Genomic DNA, 27,896 nt, shown 5'->3' with positions numbered 1-27,896 from the left:
ATCAGTGACTGATGCAGAAACGTAGGGACAAGGATTGTCAGAGATTGTGGGTATTTTTTACTCTAAAAGTAAATCGTTTTGGCCGAATGCAAGTGATGTGATTAGTTTTATCAGTTTTATTATTATTGGTCCAACATCAGAGATTTGGATCATCTCCTTGATCTCACAGCAGGTTTGCAGATCATGGGATCCTACCACTACATTATTTTCATTCATTCATTCATTCATTCATTCATTCACTCACTCACTTGATTTGTATGTCACTTTTCCACAAAAACAAATCATGCTCAAAGCAGCTTACAATGAAGAAAACAGGAATACATTTCAAACAAACACTGCAAAAACATTTTCATAATAACATAGCAAAACCAGGGGTGGACCTTGGTCTTCCATATTTTCAGCGGCTCCCTGTACAAGGACCCACCACATCTCGCCTTCTGCTCAATTCACTACTTCATAGTTGCAGCGCTCTGCAGCACCCCCTAGCCTCGGCGCCCAGTGTGGCGGAACTGGTTGCGCTGCCCTAAATCAGTCATTGGCAAAACAATAGCAAATATAAAAACATACTCCCTCCTCCCCAAAAAAATCACATTTCAGTACTATAAATGCAAGAAGATTACAAAACATGCAACATCCAATTGTTGTTGTCTAGTCATTTAGTCGTGTCCGACTTTTCGTGACCCATGGACCAGAGCATGCCAGGCACTTCTGTCTTCCACTGCCTCCCGCAGTTTGGTCAAACTCATGCTGGTAGCTTTGAGAACACTATCCAACCATCTCGTCCTCTGTCATCCCCTTCTCCTTGTGCCCTCCATCTTTCCCAACATCAGGGTCTTTTCCAGGGAGTCTTCTCTTCTCATGAGGTGGCCAAAGTATTGGAGCCTCATCTTCAGGATCTGTCCTTCCAGTGAGCATTCAGGGCTGATTTCCTTCAGAATGGATCGGTTTGATCTTCTTGCAGTCCATGGGACTCTCAAGAGTCTCCTCCAGCACCATAATTCAAAAGCATCAATTCTTTGGCAATCAGCCTTCTTTATGGTCCAGCTCTCACTTCCATACATCACTACTGGAAAAACCATAGCTTTAACTATACGGAGCGACATCCAGTAGCAAAGTAACAAGGAAGCTTCACAGTTTCACCTAAGTCCTAGAAACACCCCTCCATTATGTTGATCTCAGGCAAGGCCAGCACCAGGTTTGAGCAGGCCTGCAGCATAGTTATGGCTACCAATGGCCTCCCTGGCATAGTGCCACTCTTAAGCACTCCATTGGGGCCTCATGACAGCAGCACAACAGCAGACCTTGGCAGTCATGCTGGCACACTTCCAATGGGAGTCAATCAGCTGCTTGGCACTACTCGTCGTTGAGTGGCTACCATTTAAAATTTCCCAAAATGCAATGTCCCATAGTGTCTTATGTAGTAAAATCCGGCCAGTGGAGGATTAGTGGTAGCATCATCAGAGGAGACCTGACTGGTGCTGCTCACTATGAGGGAAGGAGGCAGGGTGGGATCCAACAGCTGTCATATGCCAAGGGCTGACACCACATCTGCTCTTTGGTTTTCGAGATGACGCAGTTGCTCTAATATTGGAGCAGGCATAAATCCCTCCTCCTTCACTAAGCTTACCAACCCTGACCTTGTTCATTGGAAACTCCCTTCCCAACACGGTTCTCTTAATCTTAGCCTTCTAGGTGCCGAAGATCAGCTTAAGTTTCACCCTTCTGCATCAGATCGACCTCCACTGTATTACTGTGATAAATAGGGAAGCGACAACCCTTTCTCTCCCCAGCGGCCAAAAGCTGGAATGGAAGTGCCAATCTCTAAGCCACAATATTGACTTAGGTATCTAAAAGAATTTATAAACCACTTAATATTTTTTTTAAAATCTCCAAATGGTTTGCAATATTTTAAATATATATATCATTAAAAGAAAAATACAACCTAAAATCAGTTAAACAGCAGTATAAAAAAGCAAATAAAGCATAGGGCTTTACAAGATGTCTGAGAGAAATATAAGTCTTTACAAGATGTCTGAGGCAATTGATGGTTGCCGCTTCCAAGGTATGACAGGGGCAGCAGCATAAAATCTGTATTTAGGTCATCATCGTGCGATACTCTGAAGGATATGGTGCCATGAGTAGAATTTCCCCAGATAATTAAATTATCTTACAGGTTTGTTCTGAGGCAGGTGGTCTTTCAGGTACTACTATACTAATTTCACTGGATTTACCATATTTCACTGCGTAATGGTCACATTTTTGGTGCCGATTTTACCTTTGCAAAAAGGGATGTGTGACTATTATGCAGTGAATTACCAGATGGAGGAAGGGGCCACAGGCGGGCAGTGGAGGTGGTTGCTCACCTGCTGCTTCCCCTTCTTGGCTGGGGTATCATGCAGCACGAGCTGCAGCTTACCCCTGCAACTATTATGTGGGGAATGCTCTGGGACCTTTTTCAGGGTCCGAAAATGGGGGGAGGGACCATTACGCAGTGGCAACCAGTATGTGGTGAAATACGGTATATATATTGTTACACGCCACCCCCAATCTCTGCCAAGCGGTGACAAAATTCCAGGGAGTTCCCAGGGCTTACAAAGGGCTGTATTTCCTTTTGGACAATTAGGCATAGTGGAGGCTGTGGTGTTTTTATGAAATATGGTTTATATACACATATTTACAACCTGAGTCTAGACTCTAGATGGAGAGAGTTCCCAGCATTCACCTCACAAGAAAGTCCTTTATTGCTCTCCTAAGCGCAACAAGCTTGAACCTACAAGCAGAGGTATCAGCCATGCTGCCTGGGCCTCGTTGTTATGGCTTGTTCTCCTCAGCATGGCGCTCTGCCCACATTTACCCTCCCAGAACCACTTGCAGAAACAACTGCTAGCCTTTCCGCTTACAGCATCACCCACTATAACCCTGGCAACGTCTCTTTCCAAGCCAGTCAGGGAGACTTATGTTTTGCAGCTGGTTTCCATTATCAAACAAACCAGGCCATTATCAAGCAATAGATTCTAACAAAATTTCAGAATAAACTAATTTCTTGATTAAAAGATTAAAGATGAAAAATACTAACCCACATATTGTTAACCTCATAACAGATTATGCATTAATACAGAGAAGCATTCCTGGTATGTATATATACAACTTCCTTACTTCATTTCTCCTTAACTGAAGTATAGGTCAGGATTAGCATCTCCAGAAGGAGAGAGAGAAAGAAAAGGCTCTTTAACACTTATTATATTAATTTGTTTAAATATATGCAGATATAATAACTTCTCATGACTTCCTATTGAGGCTGAAACCTGAAAGGAAGACAGGATATATTGGGGCAGATTTTAAAAACAACAACAACAACTAGGCATTAGGGATGGGCGAGAATTTTGATTCAGTTTGCAGTTAAAGGCGAATCTGTCAAATTTGCCCTTTCTGAAACAATATGAGAACCAAAGCACAGGCATCTTTCAAAATTCACACTTATCCAGAATTTGCTGTGCAGTTCTCCAGCCAAAGAACACACACATATATTAGGGGAAAGTGTGCATAAAAATGAATACATTAATGAAAATAAAACTCAAAAATGCATTATATTAGGAGGAATTGCTTGCAAAAATGTGTATATTAGTCAAAACTGAACAGGGAAAAGTGTTTATGAGGAGAAATTTGCACTAAAATGTTGATGAATTTTCAAGACGACTGCTGCGGAAATGCGGAGACCTGAATTTAAGATCGGAAAAATGAAAAACGGAGAGAACTGAAATTGACAGATCCTTCCATCCCTACTAGGCATTGGAGGTATCCACATTCATGGACAAATTCATACTTCTTTTCCTTTCTTCTTTTCTTTATTTCTAACTAGAAATTACAAAAACTGTACATATTTTGAGAAAGCATACCACAATCTTCCATTGAGGTCCCATTACTTGAGTAGCTGCTTGCAGATTAATATAATGTCTGTATATTTGCATGCTATCACCAGCTAGAAGATACTTGTACAGTGGTACCTCGGGTTACATACGCTTCAGGTTACATACGCTTCAGGTTACAGACTCCGCTAACCCAGAAATATTACCTCGGGTTAAGAACTTTGCTTCAGAATGAGAACAGAAATCGTGCTCCAGCAGCAGCGGGAGGCCCCATTACCTAAGTGGTGCTTCAGGTTAAGAACAGACCTCTGGAACGAATTAAGTACTTAACCTGAGGTACCACTGTATTTAAATGGTACTAAACAACCTGTATTCTTTCAATAGTCCTGGTGTGAAGGTACTAGGATAACATTATCTGCAGCCAAGGGCTATTCCAGTAGAAATGAAATACAACTAATTGAACATCTCATTTGTCCCATTTGACTAACCATTTGTTAGGTCAGTGGGCATGGTTGCTTTCTTCTTGCCTGATACTATTAAATCCAGGATTAAACACTATTAGCTCCTGTGATCAACAGCGCTCTCTCTCTCTCTTACTAATCCCTGTTGGGGGAAGGGAACAGATGCTGTTTCTAAGCTAACTGATGAAGGTCTAGGCCTCTCCTTTAACCCTCTGAACCATTAGTCAGGGCAAGGTGCTTCCTCACATTTACTGGTAACTGTCCAAGTTTTAGGGAGATAATCTCAGGATAAATGAACACCAAGAAAATCCCCAGTTTTTAAAAATGGATATTTCAACCCACTTGGCAAATTCTATTGATATTTTGTTTTCCGTTAGAGTTCCTGCCTTTATCTTGACATGAGTCTATCAAGCTTGCATTCTAGATGTTTGATATAGAATCTCCACACCTTGTTCACTTGCATTTTCCTGGAGGTCCACACTCTGCTATCAGCTGTTTGTAAACCTATGTTTCCCCAGCATTTCTTCCATATTTTTTTCTTACCAGAGGAAGTCCAATGTTTTTGAGGAGATTAGCACAATCTTCACAGATACACATGCCTTTAGTGCTACTCTTCTGTCTTTTTGAAGAGGTCATTAGTCATTAGTTTAAGGTAGAAAGTGGTCTTGACATATCGGGCAAGTAAACCTATTCACCTTAATCTTTGCAGAGGTCACAATTCTATAGCCCTGCTCTTTTTTATTTTAAATCCATCTTTTAATTAGTGCTAAAATGCTTTTCTTCCTATATATGAATATTTTATTTAAATATTATTTACTAATATTAAAATATTAGCAAAATACTGCTTAAATGAAAGCTATTGTTGCATAGCAATCTCCAAGCAGTGTGAGATTTCCTTCAGAAAGAGCTACAACAGAGACTGTGGTGTCTTTATGATATATGGTTTATTTACACATATACAGTGCTTTTTTTCTTAAAAAAATGTTTAGGGGTACTCTCATTTTGACTCAAGAAAATCACCATTTTATAGTTCAAATCGGGGAAAATAAATACAGTAAATGGACAAAAGTACAAAGATTCACAAAATGTTTAGGGGTATGCATACCCCTGGATCCCCCCAGAAAAAAGCACTGAACATGTATACAACCTGTGTCTACAACAGAGGGTGTCACAGCATTAACATCCCAAGCGGTTCTCGCTTCCCCCATAACTGCAGCCTTGTATTCAAACAGAAATCAATCATGGCTCTCTCTGCCTGCTTCCCAACCCACAGTTTATTTTATATCTTCTAGCTCACCTCAATCCAAACTTTCAACTCTCTATCTTTCTAACTACCCACCCGTTTGCCGTATCACACAGAACCCCTTCCTTTGTTTCCTTAATGGCCCATTACCCAGGCTATCACCTCACCAGGAAACAAGTGTAGCTATTCCAAGAATTAGAAGGAGGCCCAGGCATTCAGCCCCATAAAACTCACTAAAAAACCTTTCCAGTCACCAGCATTTCAGCAGTGCCCCACGTCGAACATTTCCAATCAACCTTTATGATCCACCAGCAACATTAAACTGTTTGAAGAAGAAACCTATGAGTAGTAATGGGAGACCACTCTTAAATGAATAACCACTTAGAGCTAATGAAAGAATTGTGTGTGTGTTTTAAGGATCACTCAGAATATTCCAAGTAGTTACTCAGGTAAATAGGACCTTTGCCTAACCTACCCAGAGTTAGCTATTCAAGCTAACTTGTGTGGATGGAACATAGCAGGGTGAACATGCAGGGGAAAGTGCAATATCCCCTATAATATAGTCACTTGCAGCTTACAAAGTAAGGGCAATGATTTATTAGCCCAAGGAGCCACCCGTCTGGAAGCAGCCCATGCCTCTTAAAAGCTGCATGATAGGTGCAAACACAGGATGTGCAGTTTTCGGTGCCAGGAAACGCTGCCTAATAGTCACTAGTTTCAGGCAGAAAGTAGAAAAGGTTAGAAATCCTGTGCTTATTAAGCAAAGCCAGAATGGTTTGAGACTCATATCAAAAGTATATTACAGTATTGGATTTACATGAAATGAAAGGATAAAACTGGCAACAGCAAATCTTAAAAACAAATTCATTCTCTTGATTGTTTATCCCCAGGAAGTCAAAATAGCACTATCCATCCACAATATAGAGGAACAAGGAGGCTCTGCAGAATCCCAAGGTTTTCAGAAATAGGAAAATAATTATATAACCATCTAAAAGCAGGGGGCAGGGCGGATCCCCCAAAGCAGCCCAATGGAGACTAGGCATGCTCAGTGGCCACAGACTATTTTGAAAACGGGAGAGTGGGAATGGAATGTAATATCCGGGGAAAGGGTATGGCTAACTGATAGGCTATGACACTGAACAAGAGCTCTCCACACCTGTAAATACCATAAAACACAGCTAAACAATGTTTTACGTAACCGTTTTTCTATTTTATGGGTCTCCTTGCATTTTAATGACACTGTAAGCCGCTCTAAGCACAACAGGATGAATATGTTTCTTTTTAAAAAAACAACAACTAAATAGATGAATAATTATTTAACCCTAAAGGTGTCATTTCAAGTAGATATTTCCTTTTTATACATTCCTTTAAAAACCATCTAAGCAGTGCTATTTTTCTAGAAAAAGAGGTACTGGAACTCACCATGAATACCTCTCTTGTTCTCTTATAATGCCAAGGCACCCACCTGAGAAGTGACAGAAGTTCTGGCTGAAAAAAAGCCCTGTATCTAAGTAATGCTGTATCTCACTTGAAATTCCTGTGGCTCAATCCTGACATAGTCAGCTTCTTCCAGTGCCCTGCCTTCTAAGGTAACATGGGTGGCCATTGGGCAGAGGACCTTTTCAATCATGCTGCTGTCCCTTCACATTTACCTCAGGGAGGTTTGCCTGCTTTTGTGTCTTTATCTACCTTTGTATTTTCTCGGGTCCTTTAAAATGTTCTCAGAATGGATTTTATCTTGCTGTAGCTATGTTTCTTATTTGTTCAGCTCTTTAAAGATGCTTGAATCGGGTTCCTTAATGTATTAGTTTTAACGTTTGAAATGTTTATTAGTATTCTATAGCTGCCCTGCAGAAATACGGAAGTGAGGCATGTGAAATTATTTAAATAGGGGGGGCCACTAGGTGGCGCATCGGAAGATGGCTGACAATAACATCTCTCCGACCCACACGAGGTAATTTGGAGGCTATGATGGGGGTAATTAGCCTCCTTAACCCCCCCAGGATTGTGGGGGGGACGGCCCTTGTCTGCTGTGCCCTATACCACCCCCAAATTTGTGGGGGTGGGGGCACTAGGCACAAAGCCCTCCTGTGGGATTCCGGCACTCCTGGACGCCGTCCCTGATTCGCGCCGCTAGTTGCAAGCATCTTCAAAAGAAACAATTTGGACGAGATAAATTGCACATGCTTCAAGGAAAAAGGGGAGTAAAGACTGCTGACAGAAGAGATCTCTGATAACAAGACAAGAATAAAATATGAGAAGATACGTCAAGATACGGTATGACTGAGGGGGGTGGGGGGGAAAAACCTGCCTTCCTTTTTCTTATGTGATTTAACAAGAATCCCCTCCCCTAATGAGTCAGAAACTAAGGACTTAAGCTGTGGATTTAAGGCTGTGTGGAGATAAACTTTCGAACCAAAGCAATGTTTCAAGATGAAGCTGGAAAGCTAAGAGTTTTGGAATGACGCAGTTAAAAATGCCGTCGCCATTTTGGGAGGCATTGTTGGAGCTCTTGGGTCTGGGAGGAGAAAGAGAGAAATAGAGTTGTTTACATATCGTGGATCAACTTCTCGGTGGGACTTAAGAGCGACAAATGCCAAATTTATGATGGAAAGAGCGATGTTATCTACGAAGGAGATATATGGAAACCATCTGGACTTAGTGGAGGAACGGGAAATCCACACAGGAATATTATTTTGCTTATTGGCTTAAGGAGACTAACAGAAGAGATCGTAAAGGAAAAATAGAAATTATATGAACAAGACATGATGTGGAAACACCAAGATAAGACTGGATAGAATTATGAATTTTGTTTGGACTGATTGGGACTGATTTGGACATTAACGCAGTAATAAGAAGATGATCTGAATCCCCCTTTGGATCTTGAAGTATGGGTTCCCCCAACAAAATTTAAAAAATTGGCTTTGTAATTTGGAATTTATGTGATGTGATTTAATTTGATGTGATTGGCCAGTTAATAAAAATTATTTTTTTTTAAAAAATGAAATTATTTAAATAGCTGTGCTTTTCATTTGCTTGTTTTCAAGGCCGGAAAAATGGCAATGAGGAAGGCAACCATACTGAAACGAACTGTGGCCTTTAAAATGTTTATGCTATAATAAATTATGTATCTTTGCTGTTTCACATTTCATGTAACAGTCGCAATAGGAATGCATGCACTCTGTGTGTCTTTCTCTGTGTGTATAGCGAGAAATGGCAATACATTGTTTGTTTCCTTGCTTATTTATTTTTTTCTGAGCGGCGCATATTCCAGAAGGTTCCATTAGGCTATCTTCCATGCACAAACACCCTAAAACTTTTGCCCCAAATATTAACTTAAAATTCCTTAAAGTAATTTCTTAAAACGGGGAAAGTACAGAGTGGTAGCCATGCTAGTCTGTTGCTACAAAAGCAACAAAAGAATGCTGTGGTATCTGCCATATATGATAATCTTCATGCCTCTGACAAGATTATCTTTCCCTCACAAAAGTTTAGGCCTCAATATCTATGTTAATCTTTATCAGTCTTCCTCAACCCCATGCTCTCATTATGTTTTGGACTACAACTCCCAGCCCACTCCTGGTTGGGGATGATGGGAAATGTAGTCCAAAGCATGGCATACACCAAATTAGGGAAGGCTAGTCTTAAAGGAGCCACAAGTCTCTTTGTAAAAATAGGGGCATACTTAAACGACAACCGAATTCAAACTGATAAAATAGTTGTAAGTTCTAAAATGCCTATCTTGAAAAGGACAGAACGTTTCAGGAATATTTTCCCACTGCATTTTTTTCTCCTTTTCCACAGGAGAAATCATTCTAGAAAAAAAATAGCATAGTCTCTTGTTAACTCTGACAGAGAAGAAAATGATCGCAAGTGTGGGAACCAAAATTTAGAAACATAGGCCTAGGAATGCCTCATAAATGAACTTTTACTCTTATCCTGGTACCAGTTCACACCTCTGGTTTGCTCTTAGTTTTTTTAGATAAATGAGAAGAGGAATAGGTTGTGGGCAACAAATCCAGACCTTTCAGCTGGCCTTCTGACAAGGTCAGTTGCCCTGGCAACCTCTCACCTCTATGGGAGCTGATGAGTAGCAAACAGAAGTGGCCCCTCAGGGAATTGCTCCTGGCTCAGAGACCACTAGTTGCAAGCTTCTCATTTGAAAGAAGAAAGTAATAAGTTGGGCAAAAGTACTGAAACTGATTGGTTGACATATAGAATTTACTGCAGTGACAATACTGTTCTCTCCAAGGATTTCATCAATGACATTAATTAGGGTTGCCATATTCCCAAATATGGGTTTTCCCCGACATTTTGCCAATTCAGCAAAAATCCGCCCAGACGCCATTTTGCAGCCAGTTATGTCCAGGAAAACCCAGACGTATGTTGCTGCATGTAATCAAGACCATTTGCAGTACAATCTTCAACATATCTGCTCAGAAGTATGATTCAGTTCCTTGTGACTTGGCAGCTAGCATAGGAGCCAACTCCTAGGGGCTGTGGGGGCCTTGGCCCCCACAATAAAATATTTGAGGGGGCTGGGCTCCCCCACAGTTGATGGGTATTCCCATTCAAATGGTGTGTGTGCACTGTATCATGTGATCAATTATTCAGGGCACGGCTTACCTGGGCCCCCACAATATTTTATTCAAGTTTGCACCCCTGGCAGCTAGTCAGGAAACTTTTAAAGATAGCCATTTTAGAATTTGCATCCATTTTATCTGTTTGGAATTGGTTGCAGTTCATAATCCCCTACCTGGAACCTCAAAGATTTCCAAAGACTGTAATGCTATAGGGTTTTAATAATGTTTAAAGGATTTCAAGTAGAAGCACTGAGGACTCCTAATATAATTAACCACAGCAATGGATATGTTACTGATTAAAGCCCCATATTTGAAGACCTCCCTTAGGTAACTTCCCAGGGACATCAATGGGATTTCTGAGTGAGGTGTTTGAGAAGAATCTCCCCGCCCCACTCCAGAGCAGGTTCACCATATCAGTTTCCATTTGAGTATTTGGCCCCACGTCCCGTCAAGGCTGCCCTTTTTCATTTAACCAGTGCCCTGAATCTCAGGGCTTTTTTCAGCCAGAACTCAGTTCCGGCACCTCTCAGGTGGGCGCCATTGCTATTCTAAGAGAAGGAGGGACGTGTTCGTGGTGAATTCCGGTACCTCTTTTTCTAGAAAAATAGCAGTGAGAAAAAAAACAGCTAGCAAAATTGTAAGGATAAAGTACTAGTGAATGCAAGACTACATGCGGAGTTCCCAGACATGGAAGTCAAATAGAAAACCTCAAGTAATGGATAGTGGGGTTAATATTTGGCTTTACATGTTTGAGAACCACTGTGAATGAATACGGATAATTAATACATGAAAATCTCTATTTTCATGTTTTAATTATATTGTATCATAAATTATACATCATAAAATGATACAGCTACCATTTTATTTTAAAATGTCAGTGACAAGCAAAACTTTATTTTTTGCTCTTTTATGAACTTCCAGTTACTGTAAGAATATTCTAAAGAAAAAGGAAAAACTGAATGTTGCGTTAGCAAATGTAAATGACACAGAAAACACACCTAATCCCTCTCCTGCTTTATAAAGAAAATTGAGCACAATATAGTCAAAGATAAAAATACAAAAAAACTGATTAGCTCCATTAATTTCAATAGGAGATATCTAACTGGACCATGCCCCTAGGTTGGTTTGTTTCTTAATTATATCCAAATATCATTGGTACCAAAATGTAGAGCATACCATATTTCAAGCGGCAACAGTCACTCATTAATATTAGAATAACAGTGCTTAGTCTAATGAGATGCACATATTCTCTGGTCCTGTCGATCTTTTCTCCTGTAATCTGCTTTATGAATTTAAAAAGATTATCCACCCAGGCCTCTGTTGTTGGCAACAGGCAGTAAGTACAATATTGCTTGCCATAGAAAATGGTCCCAGTAATCAGAACCAAAATACCAAGACAGGTACTATATGGCATGATTTCAAATTTCACACCTCAAATCTGGGTATATTTTGGGCGGTGGAAAGTAGTTTCAAAACAGGTCATAATGAGCCTGTAGCCAAAGCAGTCTGATTCTATAATCGAACACAGGCCTATCTGGTATGTCCAGATATATTATTTAATCCAGGTTACAAGGCATCAAGACAGTTCTCTTGTGCAAGGTCCATTGAAACAAATAGCAGCTGCATAAGGGCACAGCAGTGAATGGTTCCTTGGAGTTGCAATCAGCCTGTTTCCAACTGCATACCCACCAACATTTTTCCAATGAAAATAGGGACATCCTATTCTTCTGTGGGATGGCTTCTGTAATTCCAGGACTGTCCCTGGAAAATTGGGACACTTGAGGGGCATGCAACAGTACTGCTCTCAGTGGCGCCCAATACCTGAAACTGGATGCAGAGCCTCGTGCTAGCCCCGCCTCTGGCAGGTCTGCATCCCATTTATTTCAGTCTCTACTGAAGTCTTTGGGACTGCTCCAGATTAAAGCAGTTGAGTGGAGGTGGCTACTGTAAGCTTACACAACTTGTGACCCACTAAACAAACCAATCCAAAACAGACTTAGGCACACCTAAGTCTAACTCTGCAGAGGATCAGGCAGACAGCCCTGCGTTTCTCCCTTTTAAGGTATTTTAAGGTGGTTATTCCTGAGAGACTGAAAACTCTCTATACTTTTCACACATGTGGCTGAAAGCAGCTCTGAATCTCTCCCTCGCTATCTACGTGAATGCCACTGTTTGGATGTTCAACTCCCAAGTTTGCATTTACCGTACTTTCTTAACACACAGGGTAAATACAGGATCAGGAAATTTGTTAATTGACTGAAAGCTTCCCCCCCTCCGCATTTCCAACAATATGTCTAGATACGGGTTTGGCTCTTGAAGGAACGGTCCTGTAATTCCTTCATTCCATTTGCCCCGTAAACTATAAACTGGGGTGGCCAATGTGGTATCATCCATATGTTTTGGACCACAACCTCAGCCAGAATGTCAAGGAAGATAGGAGTTGTAATCTAACAGTGTCTGGAGGGCACAATGTTGACTAGCCTTTCACTTAAAGGGGAGCGGGGAGAGGTTACCCTACACCAAACCCAGAAAAGCTTTCTCACTTACCTTTTTTACATCTGGTATGTTAAATACCTTCTTGGTATGAGCAACCCACCCAACTATCCCAATGTCCAGAGGAAAAACGACTTCTTTCTCAGGAGGCACCAGATTGCTCTCAAATTTGGAAGTAGGAGTGACATCCATGAGCCTGCTAGCCACTTCTGGAATACCATTGCGGGAACGTTGAATAAACATACTACACCGGTCAGCTGCCAGCAACTGTGCCAACCTTTGCAGGATTTTGTGCGCTATCTTTTCCACAGAGCTGGCTTCTTCCTGGATTTCCATCATCAGCTCAAAAAGCACCTGACATTCCTCCAGCTTTGTCATTTCCTTGAAGGAGATTCCATCCTTTACATCCCCAGGGTTGACTTTGAAGACGCTTCCCACTACTTCTGCACGCAGTTTTTTGTCGTAATACTCCTTGGCAAACTGTGGGTTGTTCTCCAGATATTTCTCAACATCATCTTTACTTATCTCACCCATTTTTGCTCGGTAGCTTTTTCGCCGCTTCACACCTCCATCACCATCAAAGCAGCAGCGATCACAGCCAAAAGTCTAACTTTGCTTCTAAGGGGAAAATGGTAGATTGCACATTCTGTATAGAATATAGGCATAGGCTATAGACCTGTAGGCTTGCTCTGTGGCTTTCCAACCTTCTGAAATCCTTAAGATTTGACAGCAGTCCGCTGGCTTAGTGTCTTCTTAGTGAAGGATCCAGGAGACTGCTAATTAAAGAGATGTCAGGACACTAAACCCTTGAGCACTCTTAGCTCATAAATCCAAAGGGAGACATTTTAGAGTGATAAACTAAACCAACTGTTCCTAGATTGTGCAATGGTGTAAAAAAAAAAAGTGCATGTAAGTGGGTGCCCATAGATTCTCGCTTGCATTTTATGCTCTTTATTTCTTTAATGGATTAGAAATTTCCTTTGGTGTACAATGTGGGAAATACTTAAGCCTCTTTCCCTCCCCACAGGTATGCAAATAAGTACTTCACATGCCCACACGTGCACTCCTGCGCACATGCACAGACACTCTTCAGTATAAATGATACTTGTACCTTGGATACACGAAACACACCAGGAAGCCACTCATTGTATGGGAAAGCTTTCTCTTGCTAGGAAACTGGGTAGTTCTGGAAACAATAACTGCAGTAGTACAAATGTATAGAATGGAACAAACGTTAAAGTATTTACACAAAGGTGGGATGATTTAACTCAGTGAACCTGAATGTCCAAGACAGCTAGGTAAAGGCTGCAATCCTAAAATTAATGGCCATGACTAATTTAGACCCATTGATTTCAGTGGCTGTACTCTGAGTGTAACTTAGGAATACAAGCCATTGAACTTAATAAATTTCCCTTCAGACAAGACATGCAAAGGAGTGGGATGTACAGTTTGTTTTAGTATAGGAAGAAGTGAGCCAAAAGAGTTTTGAATCACAATATAGATTTAAATAGATAATTCTGTAAAAGAAATAACAAACTCTAATTCTCTTCTTTTTTTTAACGGCCAACATCTTTTAAGGAAAAAACTTCCCATTGGTTCAAACAATCATGAGATAATTTCCGACCTTAATCCTTGCTTAAGTATTATTAGTAAATATTTATGATGCTTTAAAAAGAGTCTTCTTTTTATTAAAATGCATTGTATTATTAGGCAAGAACTGAATAAAGAAATCATAAAATGAACTCTTAATAAACTGCTTCACATACAATATAGTCGTAATCATAACAATAACTTTTGTGTGCTAACCCTGACGATAATTTTATCACATAATTATGTATAGTGGGTGGAATTCATTGCTGCACTATGTTGAACATTCAAACTGCACAAGCACATCAACTTGCCAGACAGAACAATCCCCCTTTCCCCTCACCCCATGTGCTGTTCTGGGGCTTCCCCTACCCACCCCCCAGCCAATTTCAGGAGGGGGAGAGAAGATTGGGGAGCCCAGTTGTGCAAGCAGACACCTTGCACAGAGCATCAGTTGAGAGGGTTTGTCAGGTGAATCCCACCCCATGAAAGTAATATAGAAATCTAAATTTATTTCAGTACATTTTTTTTTAGTCTGGCAGTTTATGATATATTTTTTTAAAAATCCCCCCAAATTATTTTCCACAGAGGAAAGCAATGGTCTTTGTACATTTGATTCTTTCTCACATTAATAAAAGCTTATTAGATAAACTCTATTTACTTATCAAACTTAAGCTGGTGGGAGAGGCAAATTCCTAAGCCCTGGTGGCTTCCTCTGGCATCAAGGGTACACAGTACCAGCACCTTAAAAAAAAAAAAAGGGTCTGGTTTTGGCTCAGTTCTGTTAAGGTCATCTTGAATCCCAATTCTGTCTTCTGGAACATTGGCTACCCCTCCCAGTTTGGTGTTATCTGCAAATTTGATGAGCATCCCCCCAATGCCTTAATCCAAGTCATTTATAAAGATGCTGAACATCAACGGGCCCAGGACAGAACCCTGCGGCATCCCACTTGTCATTTTTTTACAAGGTGAAGAGGAGCCATTAGTGAGCACTCTGTATTTGATCGATCAACAAGCTACAAATCTACCCAACAGTTACATTGCTCAAACTTGTTATATAAATAAAAATAAGCATGAGTTGTGATCAAATGTTTCAGTAACACATGTTTTTAAGTGTACGATTTAATCTCACTTTGAGTATACAGGTTTTTGTTTTCAGGTCAACACAAAAGAAGAAGCCAGTTTTAAATGCTTGATTCTGTTTTCCATATAAATGCTTTTGGAGTTTATGATTGTGGTGAACTAAGAGTATTTTTCTTTATTGTGTTGCTATTTCGAAATAATCTTGATATACACATGTCTTGTTATTTTAACATGCATGACATATTGTTGACGCTTGCAGTTACAACAGCAAACACAACTATTTATGGAATGCTTCTTAGCCATACACCATCTTTGAGCTCCTACAGTACATGGAAACTCCTAAGAAGGATAACTGACAGACATGTGGCTATTCAAAATAGATTCAAGTAGCATGTAAATGCCAAAGGTATTTATAAAGTTCCACTTGTTCAGCCTAGTGTTTACATCTGAGTGTAGTCATGGCAACAGGAGTTCATTCCTCAAGATGTGGCTCATCCTTTGAGATTTTCAAAAGAAATTGAGAGTTTGTGGACTGTACCAAAAAGGGACGAAGCGGTCTATCTTCATCTTTTTTGTTTGTTTGTTTGTTTCAGTTTCTCATTTTACCAATATGAAATTTAGTTCTCCACATTTCTGCAGCAATTTTTTTAATCCTTCAAAGAAATTCCATATGAAAAATCTGTGTTTCGCTTTCAGTTGTGTTTTGGCTGTGTTTAAGTTTGGTTTGAAAAATGTGAATTATTATTATTACTGTATTTATTATTTATTAAATTTATATATTATAGGTCTATTAGGTGAGTTTGTCTTAAATGGGACTTGAATCAAATTTCTCCTCCATCCCTCCTTCTAGCCTACCACCAAATCATAAAAGTATAAACAGAAAAGTCATGGGCTCCAATCCTTCATACAGGTAGGCTGTTTCAATTCCAATTCACTTCTCTGTAATGGGCCATGATCTCTCTCTGTCACACACAGAACATTCTTAACATCTTGCAAGTTATGACAAAGAAATCAGAAATTCATAGCTGTTAACATTCATTTCAAAAGAGATAACCCAAGGAAGGGAGGAAGCATCTTTTCTCTCAGCCGATATATGATAACTTGAAAAACAATGTTCTTGGCTCTTGAACAAATGGTTGGGTTAAACCTGAGGTAACCCTGTAACCAAAGGAGGGTGGGTCAGTCAGCTTGTGCCCTCCTTTTTGGCCCAGCTGAAGCTAGAGCACATGTACAAAGCCTTTTATATCTGGAGGATTTCCCAGTACAGGGCTTAAACTACTGAAGCAGGGAGCCTAGCAATTATTTTATCCCGTCATTCCTCAGAGGAGCTCAGGGCAGCACATATCTACAGCCTCTTTTTTAATCGCATATCACGCCTGTGAAGTGGCTTAGGCTGAGAAATAGTGGCTGAGTTCAGGGGTCAGCAAACTTTTTCAGCAGGGGGCCGGTCCACTGTCCCTCAGACTTTGTAGGGGGCTGGACTATATTTTTTTGGGGGGGATGAACAAATTCCTATGCCCCACAAATAATCCAGAGATGCATTTTAAATAAAAGGACACATTCTACTCATGTAAAAACACGCTGATTCCTGGACCGTCCATGGGCTGGATTTAGAAGGCGATTGGGCCGGATTCGGCCCCCGGGCCTTAGTTTTCCTACCCATGGTTTACGCACACAACAGGAGAAGCATCCAATGAAAAAGACAAAAAATGAAAACAATCCAATCTTGAAATGCTGGAGAAAAGGTATGTTTCACGCAGTGCTTTTCTGCATGCACTTCACAGCTATCTCTTGGCCCATCCCAACTTCGTTTCACATCAACGCAGCTTAATTAGTGTCAGATTTGTTTGTCTTTGTGTACACTCCAAGGAGCATTATCAGAGCAGAGTGTTTTTACTCTGTGCAAAGGTGTTCACACCTTGACTACAGCATACCCTCCAAAATGTTGAGTTCCCCAAACCAGGATGTGTGTCTTCCCAGCCATGCTCCCACATATGTCATTTGACCCACATGAGATTGCTGCCCCCCCCAAGGGCGAGATCTCGGCACGGAATCGAGTAAGATCGCAGTGCCCAAAATGGCTGCAGTGCTTTTGCAGGGGGAAATTGGATGTCCTGGTTTTTCCAGGACACATGGGGGTTATGCTAGAGAAGAATTAGGAATAGCTTAAGGCAGAGGTTTTCAACCTTTTTGGGTCCATGGCTCTCTTGTCCAACTACATTCTTTCTGTGGCAGCCCTGTGGGGCTCAGGAACCCAGTTATGTCACCCTTTGTGTTATGTACTGAAGTTATCACCCTGGGCCAGCAGGGGAATACTGTAGATAGTTATGCAAATAAGGGATCGAAAGTGACGTTCAGTGATTGGATAGTTTTAGAAAATTGTTACAGTTACGTTGCACTGGAGCTCTATATAAGCAGGCTGACTGAACCCTTCAGTACAGTTCAGTTCAGTTCTGGCCTGTGAATAAACAAGAGCTGTTTGAAGAATCGCTGTGTCGTCTGATATGCTCACCCACATCTTAACACGTTGCTTGCAGAGCCAGCAGCTCTTCACCCTTTGGGGAGTGTTCCCTCATCCGCATCTCTTCTCCCCTCTCCTTAAGAGTCCTTTGGACAGCTGCAGCTGCTGGTCCTGGTCTCTGAGCTGCCCCAAAGAAAGGTGCCTCCTCACACTGCCCCACAGGGGCCTGGGAAGCACCCCCTGGCCAGCCCCAGAGGCACCATTCACCTGAGCAGCTTGAAGCCAGGCCTGCTGCAACAAACTGCTGTGCAAGCCTTTGGGAGGCAGAGACAAAAGAGGGCATCAGAGGAAGGTAGGGAAGGAAAGAGGAACAGAGGCCAGTGTTGCCCACGGCACCCCTGACTATCATTCAAGGCACCCCAGGGTGCCACGGCACACTAGTTGAAAACCAGTAGCATCAGGACTCCAATCGGTGCAAAGCTGGTTTGAGAAACAATGCACCAGACAGGAGTATTTTATACAAAGTGCAGGATCCATATGCATTTTGGATAATGTTATGTGAACACGGATTAAAAACCCAGCATTGGAAACACAGTGAGTGCACAGTAAGCAGGAGTGTGAACACTAGCCAAGGCGTATCAAACTTGTTTCAACCAATCATCGTTAAAGCAGTTCATCCAGGTCCAGTCAAGATGGCATGCTGCCATTATTTTTTTAAAATAAGCAAAACCTTCTGGACTCTTCTGTGTGGCTGCTCTGGAGGAGGAGACTGGGCCAAGGTCACAGTGCGTTTTGTAACCAAATGGAGTTTGAACTCATTCAAACTCCACCATCCGCCATTCCACACTTGCTGCACTCCCCTCTTTTTTGTATTTGGATCCCATCACACTATTTGAAACTGAGTCCTTATGAAAACAGGATAAACAGGCCAAACTGGATGTGACACTTTCATGTCTATTTCCTCACTTTAACCAAGATCTCGGCAGCATATGAGTTAAGTGGAGTATTGGGGACGGAACAGCTTCACCTTTTTAAGCTCTTGGCCATTTGCTCTCCTAACAGAGATTCAGCAAACGCCTTCTGTTTTAACCTTTAAACAGCTGCTGAACACTTTTCTTTGCCACTTTGCTTATGCAGGCCATTAGGAAAATATTTTCCTGTAATAACAGATGATCTCTGCTTGTAAATTTTTTCAGGGTTCTCAATGTGTATAGATATGGTTGTTGCAAACCATCTTGATTTTTTTTAATTATATGGTGGTATATAAATATTTTTATAATAAAATAAAATCACCCCTGGTTGCTTTTTTTACCTGTACAGTGGTACCTCAGGTTAAGTACTTAATTCGTTCCGGAGGTCTGTTCTTAACCTGAAGCACCACTTTAGCTAATGGGGCCTCCTGCTGCCGCCGTGCCGCCGGAGCACGATTTCTGTTCTCATCCTGAAGCAAAGTTCTTAACCTGAAGCACTATTTCTGGGTTAGCGGAGTCTGTAACCTGAAGCGTATGTAACCTGAAGTGTATGTATCCCGAGGTACCACTGTATGTGTTAGATATGAGGACTCATCTAGTTTGGGCCTGATTGGTTCTGTCATCCTGTCCTACTCCAGATTACATAGCTGGAAAATGTTTAACAGGATTCCTCTAATGCTTCTTGAGATGTTGAAACTACAGAACAAATATTGACCTGCGACGCAACACCATGTGCTCAAAGAGGAGGAAAATAAACATTTTATATAACAATAAAAGAAGCTCAACAACAAGGGGGGGACATGAATTCTAAGGATTCCGATACCTACATTGCAGGGAGTTGGACTAGGTGACCCTCATGGTCCCTTACAAATTTACAATTCTATGTTTCTATGAAATGTGATTCACACAGAAAAGAACCGCAAAATTGTACCCCATGGCCATAATCACTGTGTATATTTGTACCACATTTTGTTATGTTCTTCATGTGTCTGGAAGTCAAAAGCAAAATCAACTTGTTAATCTCTATATTAATGGTTCTACACATTAAAGCCTAACAACATTACTTTCTTCACACATCTAACAAATCAATTCAAAAATAAAACCTTCCTCTTCTACGGTGCCCTCACCCTGTATGAGATATCGCCGTCATTTTACCACATCAGGACTCTCCTATCACATTGCCACCTCATTCTTCTTCATGGGAATTCTGACCACAGTACTGGGGTTGAATGTGAAAGACTCCATTGAAGAACATTTTCAGGGTTGTCACGCATTAATACTCCACAGTTCATCTCAACCTCAGTGAAGGAGGGGAAACAATCATACCATTGTGGACAAAGATTATAGAGCTGTTCACACAAAGGACCTCATCAACATGTTAGTGGCAGCAAGGCTGTACTTCCTAGCCATGCCCCCTGAATGTTGAAGCACCTGCTAGCCTGCAAAAATATACAGATATCTCCTTGTAGCAACTTCTCCGCCTGAATAGGAACCTACCTAATCACTTAAGTGGAGGAGCCTTCCTTTGTTCCACACTCAGAGACAAACTTTACAAAAGATTGTCAATATCACTCTTGGCTAATGGAGAGACCAATGTGGACTAACAAGCTAGTGGGCTCTAATGGTGAAGCTAATGAATTACAAACCATGAAACCCTATTGTACTAAACCATTGTTTAAGGTGATGCTCTCCAACATTACATATGAAAACAGGGGCATTCTAAATGCTTTAGAATGAAATGTCCCTGTTTTCATGAGGTATAGCGGCAAGTAATTTTCTTAACAATATGGGCGCTATGTATTGTATAATGGAAAGAAGAACACACTTCTTTCCCCTCATATAGTCTTCCTTGTTAGCATTTCTTGTCTTGTTGGCATCTCCTCCTCTAGGAGCCTCAAGTTGATCTTGCTGTGTCCCTCCTGCCTTCTTGGTCCCCCCCCCCCTTTTCTTCTTCTAGGTTCTGTTTCTGCAAACTAGAGAAGCATTGTCTGGTCTGAAACCCAGGGTGGATCATGCGTTTGCAACATCCCCTGCGCAGCCAGTGACCGGGATCAAAGATCACTGCAGCTCCATCAGCCTCCCGTTGCAGAGTTAAGCAAGAGTGTTGTGAAAACAGCTTGACCAGCAGCGGGAATCGATCAAGCTCTCGTGTGGCTCATCACCTCCCCCTAACAATATTGATCTTTTGCCTGCTGGGTTTACTAAAGAACTGCTCCCCGCTCCTCCTCCCTACCCAGAGCTATAAAACATGCATCCAGCCTTGCCTCTCGTACATTGTAGGTTTGGCTCTTTGGATCTCTGCTGCTCCTTGACAGACGGACATATCCTCTTCAGTGGCTTTTCAATCCCACTGTCTGGTGATTATGGCTCTGTTATTACTGAAAGAAGGAAGGCCCCGTCCTTCCCTGCACACAGAGGACTTTTAAAAAAAGGGTGGGGGCTTCTTAGGATCTTGGAGGTGGTATTTATGAAGCTGTCTCCAGCTTCCCCCAAAGCATCTGCCATCCATTCTACTGATGTAGAATAGAATGTCCCTATTTCCTGAGGAATGTTGCGGCTGTGTGTGTGTTGGGCGCTTTCCTTTCTTCTCTGTCATGAATTGCATGTTCTGTTTGTTGCTGGTGCATAGGAGCAAGATGGTTCACCTGAGAGGAGTCCTTGCCTGGTTGGTGCTTGTGGCCCTGGCGCTGTTGGACACCAGATGCCAAGCACAGCGCGACTGTCGAGTGAGCAGCTTCAAAGTCCAGGAAAACTTCGACAAGTACCGAGTAGGTCTTTTCAGTCTGTTATTCTTCTTTTATGCTACTTGACATGTAAGATACTGCCTGTGTTGGCTTGTAAATTATCTGCACTTGAGTTCCAGTCCCTTAAATATAATCAAAACAGAGTTGCTTCACTTAGAATTATCATTTTAATTATTTTGTAATGATTAGCGCAATGCCAACATTTAGTCTGAACACACTCTCTCTCCCTCTCTCTCTCTCTCTCTCTCTCTCTCTCTATATATATATATATATATATATATATATATATGCTACAGAGAAAGGAACACCAGCTCTTCAGCAAGAGAGCAAGTTGCGTATACAGACAACATACATTTAAAGCATATTTCTAACACATTCTATGCCCTGCCCCTGAGGATCCAGGGCAGTTCATAGCACCCTTAACAAACTATAGTTCCCAGGATTCTTTGGGGCATATGCTTTTAATGTATGGGGTGTATACAGCCAAGGACAGGTTGAAATGCACCAGAGTAGGATTCTTGTATAAGCAAAGACTTGGGATTATGCTTAGATTCTTTAGTATTGGATTCCTCTCCCCACCCAAAAAAAAAAAGAAAAGAAAAAGGATAATTGAGCAGATCAGTGTAGTGCATTTTCTAAAACAGCAAAGTTCATTCTACAAAGTTAGGTGACTACATTTATTATCTCATATATTAGAGAAAACAGAAATACTATTTTGATTCCTTTTTCCCACATTTCCTGATGGGCTGCCTGACTTGTGTTTATTTTTAAACCACAGTTGCACTATAAAGCTGGATGTTGCTGGTGTTAATTTTTAGTCTGAAATATAACTAAGCCTAAGCCTAAGCACATATAACAACCAGAGATACTGTTTGCCTGTTTACTTTTAGTGAATTTCAAAAGGGATAATTTTGTGAATCTCTTGCAGAAGTCTCTTTGCTGATTTGACTGTAGCATGTTTTAATTTCTAGCACCCAGTAACCTGCTTTTAGCTAATTTCAATGGTGGTAGTAATAGTAGTAGTAGTAGTAGTAGTAGTAGTAGTAGTAATGCTTTAAAATACATTATAAAATAGGGGTGGGGAATCTCAGGTATGGGGCCCAAATGACCCTCAGGAAAAAAGGCTTTTCCTATGGGAAAGTACAGAATTCAGCTCTTGGAGGGCTCTAAATGTGTGGGTCAAGTTATGCTATGGATTTCTACATAGAGATTGCATCATAGTAAATAAAAGAATTGGTTTTGGATATTTATTTTACGTATGATGATACAAATCACTTCTACGCCCTTAGAATTTTCCTTAAGTTTTTTATCAAAACTGTTGGCTTTCCTCAGAATTCCTTGAATGTTTCTTCCATCAAGTTGAAGCTGAGAAAAATTTGCTGAGAATTCAGACAATTTTTCTAGCTAGCCTTACTGAAATTCTTCAGGTGTTTCAGCTGAAATGTCTCGCTGCTCCCCTTTGCTGCTAATTTTATTTTGGCAAAAATTTTGGGCAGCAACCTGCATCTGGGAGAAGTCAGCAGCTGTGGCTACAATCGGTCAGAACCGCACAAGCCATTTTGGCTTCCTAAGGTGGACAAAATGGTGGCCCACCATTTTATGTACAGAAGCTGTGGGCTGGCAGTTGCGTTTTGCTTCCTTTAAACCTGATGGCAGCTGGCTAGTTTTGTGAGTGCATGGGAGGCTATGTGGTGCACCCAGTTCCAATCCCCATCAGAGGAGAATATCTAGGGGGCTCGGGAGGAATGGTTAATGGTGCTGCCGAAATATCTGTGGCTTAGGCAATTTCCTCCCTCTGTCTAATGATGTGGCCAGTCCTGAAGCCAGTTCGAGATGCATCTCCTTTCCTTGTACTGCATCCCCTAAGCTCATCCTCTAAGCACCTCTGACAAGACCTTTTCTGCTCCTACTGCAGTATGCTGGTTTCTGGTATGCCGTGGCCAAGAAAGACCCCGAGGGACTGTTCCTTCAGGACAATATTGTAGCCCAGTTCTTTGTCGATGAGGCTGGGCATATGACTGCTAAAGCCCAGGGCAGAGTTGTGCTCTTCAAGTAAGTCTGTTTCTTTTTCCACTGCTTCCCCACAGGCTCCAAATCCCTTTCTCCATTTTCTAAGCCCAAGCACACCCCTAAGCTCAGATTCCCAAGGCTTAACTCTATATCCCTCGCTCCCTCTTTTCAGTCAGTTGGAGATATGCCCTGTCATGACGGGTATCTTCACGGAGACTGAGGATCCTGCCAAGTTCAGGATGAAATATTTTGGGATGGCAAGCTATCTCCAGAAGGGAAGTGAGTATCAGTTCTTTTTAGCATGCTGTATATTATTTGCGTTGCTTGTTTTCTGCTGATTGGTGTAACAAGTCCAAAGCTGACTAGTAAGGCTACCATTTGCAGAATTGTGTCAATCTACACGATATATGATGCTGAAGGGAAAAAATTGGAAAGGAACCAGAACACACAATGTTTGATGTTGTGGGACAGTGGATGCATAGAGTGGCCATGTCTCCTACTTTACAGATGACAGTCCTCTGTGTTGAAGGGCTATCAGAGGATGCTGCTCTGTTTGAAGGCGTCTCCAATGGATGGACTACTAAGCCCAAGTCTAGCCTAAAGATAAGGAACTATAAAAAGTGACAGCAGGAGCCTTGAAGTTGCCCATCAACAGTTAGAAACATGGGGTGAGCAGCCAGACAAGTTACCGGGTTTCTTCCCCACTACAGTGAGATATATTGCATTCCTGTGTAAATTATAGTAATTATGCCTAAAATTCCATCTGTACAAACAAGTTACCATATGCAAAATTAGCGTCCTTTTTTTGTAGTTATGCAAATCTTCTCTTTTTTCGGCAGTGCATAACTTGCTACCCTAAGCATGCACCAGTAACAAAAAGTACATATACCCTAACTAAACGTTATTTGCTGATAGTACATGCAGATGTAGAGCCATCTGGTCTGTTGAGAAGGAGTGAAATCGGCCTGTTCTTGACAGCAGTGGCAATTGTGGCCTGGCACAGCCATGGGAGAGGCAGTTGCGGGGGGGGGTGGATTGTTGCCTGCGCAGCCAGCTGACGTCACCATTGGTCTCAGCCAGTTGTGGTGGGCCGACAGGATTCCCCCCTTCTTTACTTCAACCTTCAACAAGTATTCTACCTTTGCCCTGCCACGAAATCAAAGCATGCAGCTTCCTGAGGACTCAGAGTCCAAAAGGCCATTGTTCTTATCTATGTCCTTATGTGAAATACCAACTCTCAGCATTCCCTTTATTGAATGTTTTCAGATGTTGGCTCTGCAAGATGACCCTATGAGGGCTTCTCCAGTTGACCTGTTTATTAAGCATTTGCCATGACTTGCTTGCACAATGGTTATTGACTGGATATAAATTATTCTGATTTGTGAGAGATTTATACAGCAGTGAGCATTCGTCCTGTTTGCTTGTGTGGGGTTTATAGGTCTTCTCATTAAATCATTCCACACTTTTTGATGCATTTTCCTGTCACTTTCCAAACTGCAAAAAGCCACTTTCAATTTTTAAAGTGGATTGGCTGTGCTAGGGCAGCAGAACGCTTTGATCCGCTTTAATTACACAAACATAATTTTCCCAGCGTGCACTTGAAACCTTTCCACAAAATTCTGATAGTCTGGAGGCACCTTGACAGAAGAATCTGCTAAAATGCAGCTACCTTTTTTGACATTTTGACAGCTTTGAAGATCAAGTAAAATACTTTTGTTTTCAAACCCAGATTTATCCCCATTCATTTTCCCCTTTCACTTTTCCAGTCTGTTTATTATTCTATCCTGTCCTTCTTCCCAAATTTGCTGAACCCAAGGGTCTGATCCTACCCCCTGAAAAGCAGGAATCTCAGCAAGATCCTACACAGCAGATGGCCATCCAGCCTCTGCTTAAGAACCTCCATGGAAGGAGAGTCCACCACCTCTCGTGGGAGTCTATTCCACTGACAAGCAGCAATACATACTTAACATATGTGCTTTATATTTGCATGTGCATTTTACATTTCTACCTTCCTTCTTGATTTTTCCTGAAAAGATTAATCTTCATATTGGAAAATGGTCACACATGTACTATACACTTAAAACACTCTTGTTCTACTTCAACAGTCATGGCTTTCCCTCAAAGAATGGCACCTGTATTCTGTTGAGGAGCTCCCAACAAAGCTTAGCACCCTTAACAAACTACAGTTCCCAGGATTCTTGAGAGGAAGCTATGACTCTTAACATAGTACAAGAGTGCTTTAAATGTAGGGAGCAGATGTGACTACCTGTATTAGACTTGATTCTCATATTTTTATTTAGGCATGCACTTTAGATGTTTAAGTGCTATTTTGAAAAGATAAAGTATTTATTTATTTATTTGTGTATTGTTCATATTTATTGTCTAAACAGCAGTCAGACATCTTTTCCGCCACACATGGAATTCACATTGACTGATCCGCGTTCCATGTAAAACAAATCCTGGTTTAATGCAAAATGTTTGAAGTGCACAGCGGTGGCACAGTGGTACTGAGTTTTCTTAATTGTTTTTATGGCTTCTTCCAGATGACGATCACTGGGTAGTGGCCACAGATTATGACACCTATGCTCTACACTACTCTTGCCGTCAGCTGAATGAGGATGGCACTTGCGCCGACAGCTACTCCTTTGTGTTTTCCCGCGACGCCAATGGACTACGTCCAGAAGCACAAAGAATCGTCAGGCAAAAGCAGACAGAGCTCTGCTTAGACAGACAATACAGGGTTATTGTTCATAACGGTAAGAAACATTTCAGTAGAATTTTACCAAAGGGCGGGTGGGCAAAAGTACTGTTGGTAATTCCTGTGCTGCTGTGAAACTGTTTGCATGCCTAGGCACAGCCTGAGGTCACCGGGGAGCTGGAGGGGTGTGAGAAGCAGAAATGAAGACATGACAATTTTGGGGGATCAAAATGGCCACTACCCTTATTGTCTGCGTAGGCATTGGGTACCCATCTTGAACCAACCCGCCTGTTTGCTGATTGATTATTCCATCGGGGTCCTCCGATTTGTTTTTGAGGGGGCCAGACACCTTCAATGTTCAGAGGGCTGCACATGTGATCCCAGGAGGTCATGTTGGGGCCCCACAATTTAATGGAGAAGCTGGCGCCTCTGCCAGGTGATAAAGATCTCTCTCTCTCTCTCTCTCTCTCTCTCTCTCTCTCACACACACACACACACACACACACACACACACACACACACACCATGACATGGATTTATTCTAGGCAATCCCTCCAGTGTGCTATTTTGGAAGTACTATGGCCTGTCACATCAATTTCTAGTTTGTACAAAAGCCTGTACACCAGAAAAGAGGCTATTTATTCATTATTGCATTTACATCCCAACCTTTAATCAGCAACCGTTCCCATCACCCCTGACCTTTGGCTATGCTTGCTGTGGCCAATGGGAGTTTTAGTTCAGCATCATTTGGTGGGCAAAAGGTTCCCTGCACCTGATCTAGAACTTGTATTTTCTGACCCTCGAGCCAATCTTGACACATCAGGGGGTCCAATTTGTCCTGTGAGCTCATTTCCCTCCCAAACCATGCCATGGCATGACATGGGCTGACAAGGGGGAGGACAAGGTTTAATCTTCCATTGGCTTTAGAATACTGTCAAACTGAGACTTGCTAATTCTGATTTGAGACCAAGGAATAAGGGTCATAGGTAATATACTTCATTGTGGCAAGAGTTGAACTGATACACATGCCAGTCTAATCTCACAAATTAGCTCTAGTTGCATATTATTATGTTAACACCTTGCCTCTATTTTGTAATGTCGGCTTAGACATTTTAACAGCTTTTCTTTTTCTTTTCTGTTTTAGGATACTGCTCTGAGGAAAACGCTCAGTAGTTGCACAGTTTGAAAAACGAATTGTTTTGTAGGAAAGTCCTTCAAGCAGATTCTTTTCGATTTTGAGTCTATTTATCTGAACTGTACCATTTACCCTGCCAGTATGTGGAATTTAATAAACCTGAGATTAGTGAATTACATTTTATTTGTGTTGCAAACACATGTTCATGAATTTAACATCTGTAATTAGCATGTTGCGCCAGCTAAACATTCTTTTATGCAAGTGCTTATAATTATAAATCCATATTGTAGTAACTAATTTCATATCATTTTGATGATGATGATGATTTTTGGTCACCACAGGCTTTTCCCCCCAAGTTGGCAATCCTAGTACAGTATTTCAATTTTTTAAAAAATACAAAGTATCTATTTTGTTTACTTTCTGAACAAGAATACTTTATTCGTTATTTAAAACTTTTATTCCCAGAAACAATGGCTTGACATTTTGCACCTGATCCACAAATGCTGTGTGTTGATACATTCCGAACCATCACCATTCCAGAGACAGCATACCTGGGAAGTT

At 41.4% G+C, this 27,896-nt stretch overlaps 2 protein-coding genes across 3 annotated transcripts in view; one reads left to right on the top strand and one right to left on the bottom strand.

Annotated features, from left to right (window-relative positions):
- Positions 1-13,342, bottom strand: part of PDE6C (phosphodiesterase 6C) — a 40,949-nt gene extending 27,607 nt beyond the window's left edge. For both annotated transcript variants that reach the window (XM_083614082.1, XM_083614081.1), the window contains exon 1: positions 12,701-13,342. In XM_083614082.1, the coding sequence (XP_083470208.1) occupies positions 12,701-13,180 (480 nt within the window). In that variant the 5' untranslated portion in view covers positions 13,181-13,342. The remainder of the gene's footprint in view (positions 1-12,700) is intronic.
- Positions 13,343-20,967: 7,625 nt separating this feature from the next.
- RBP4 (retinol binding protein 4) lies at positions 20,968-27,513 on the top strand. Its single transcript, XM_083614261.1, has 6 exons — positions 20,968-21,105; positions 21,378-21,516; positions 23,408-23,544; positions 23,675-23,781; positions 26,046-26,258; positions 27,345-27,513. Exons 2-6 carry the CDS (start codon positions 21,385-21,387, stop codon positions 27,371-27,373), a joined length of 618 nt encoding a protein of 205 aa, XP_083470387.1. The 5' UTR covers positions 20,968-21,105; positions 21,378-21,384; the 3' UTR covers positions 27,374-27,513.
- Positions 27,514-27,896: the final 383 nt, after the last annotated feature.

This window comes from Podarcis filfolensis (assembly GCF_964270895.1).
Source record: "Podarcis filfolensis genome assembly, chromosome: 5".
NCBI classification, from domain to species: domain Eukaryota; kingdom Metazoa; phylum Chordata; class Lepidosauria; order Squamata; family Lacertidae; genus Podarcis; species Podarcis filfolensis.
Note: the sequence above shows the minus strand (reverse complement) of the source record. Positions and strands in the feature narration are given on the sequence as shown.

Coding starts and splice junctions, on each gene's coding strand:
- RBP4 (XM_083614261.1), top strand. CDS start 21,385: ATGGTTCACCTGAGAGGAGTCCTTGCCTGGTTGGTGCTTGTGGCCCTG. Junction 21,517..23,407: donor AAAACTTCGACAAGTACCGA/GTAGGTCTTTTC, acceptor CTCCTACTGCAG/TATGCTGGTTTCTGGTATGC. Junction 23,545..23,674: donor GGCAGAGTTGTGCTCTTCAA/GTAAGTCTGTTT, acceptor CCCTCTTTTCAG/TCAGTTGGAGATATGCCCTG.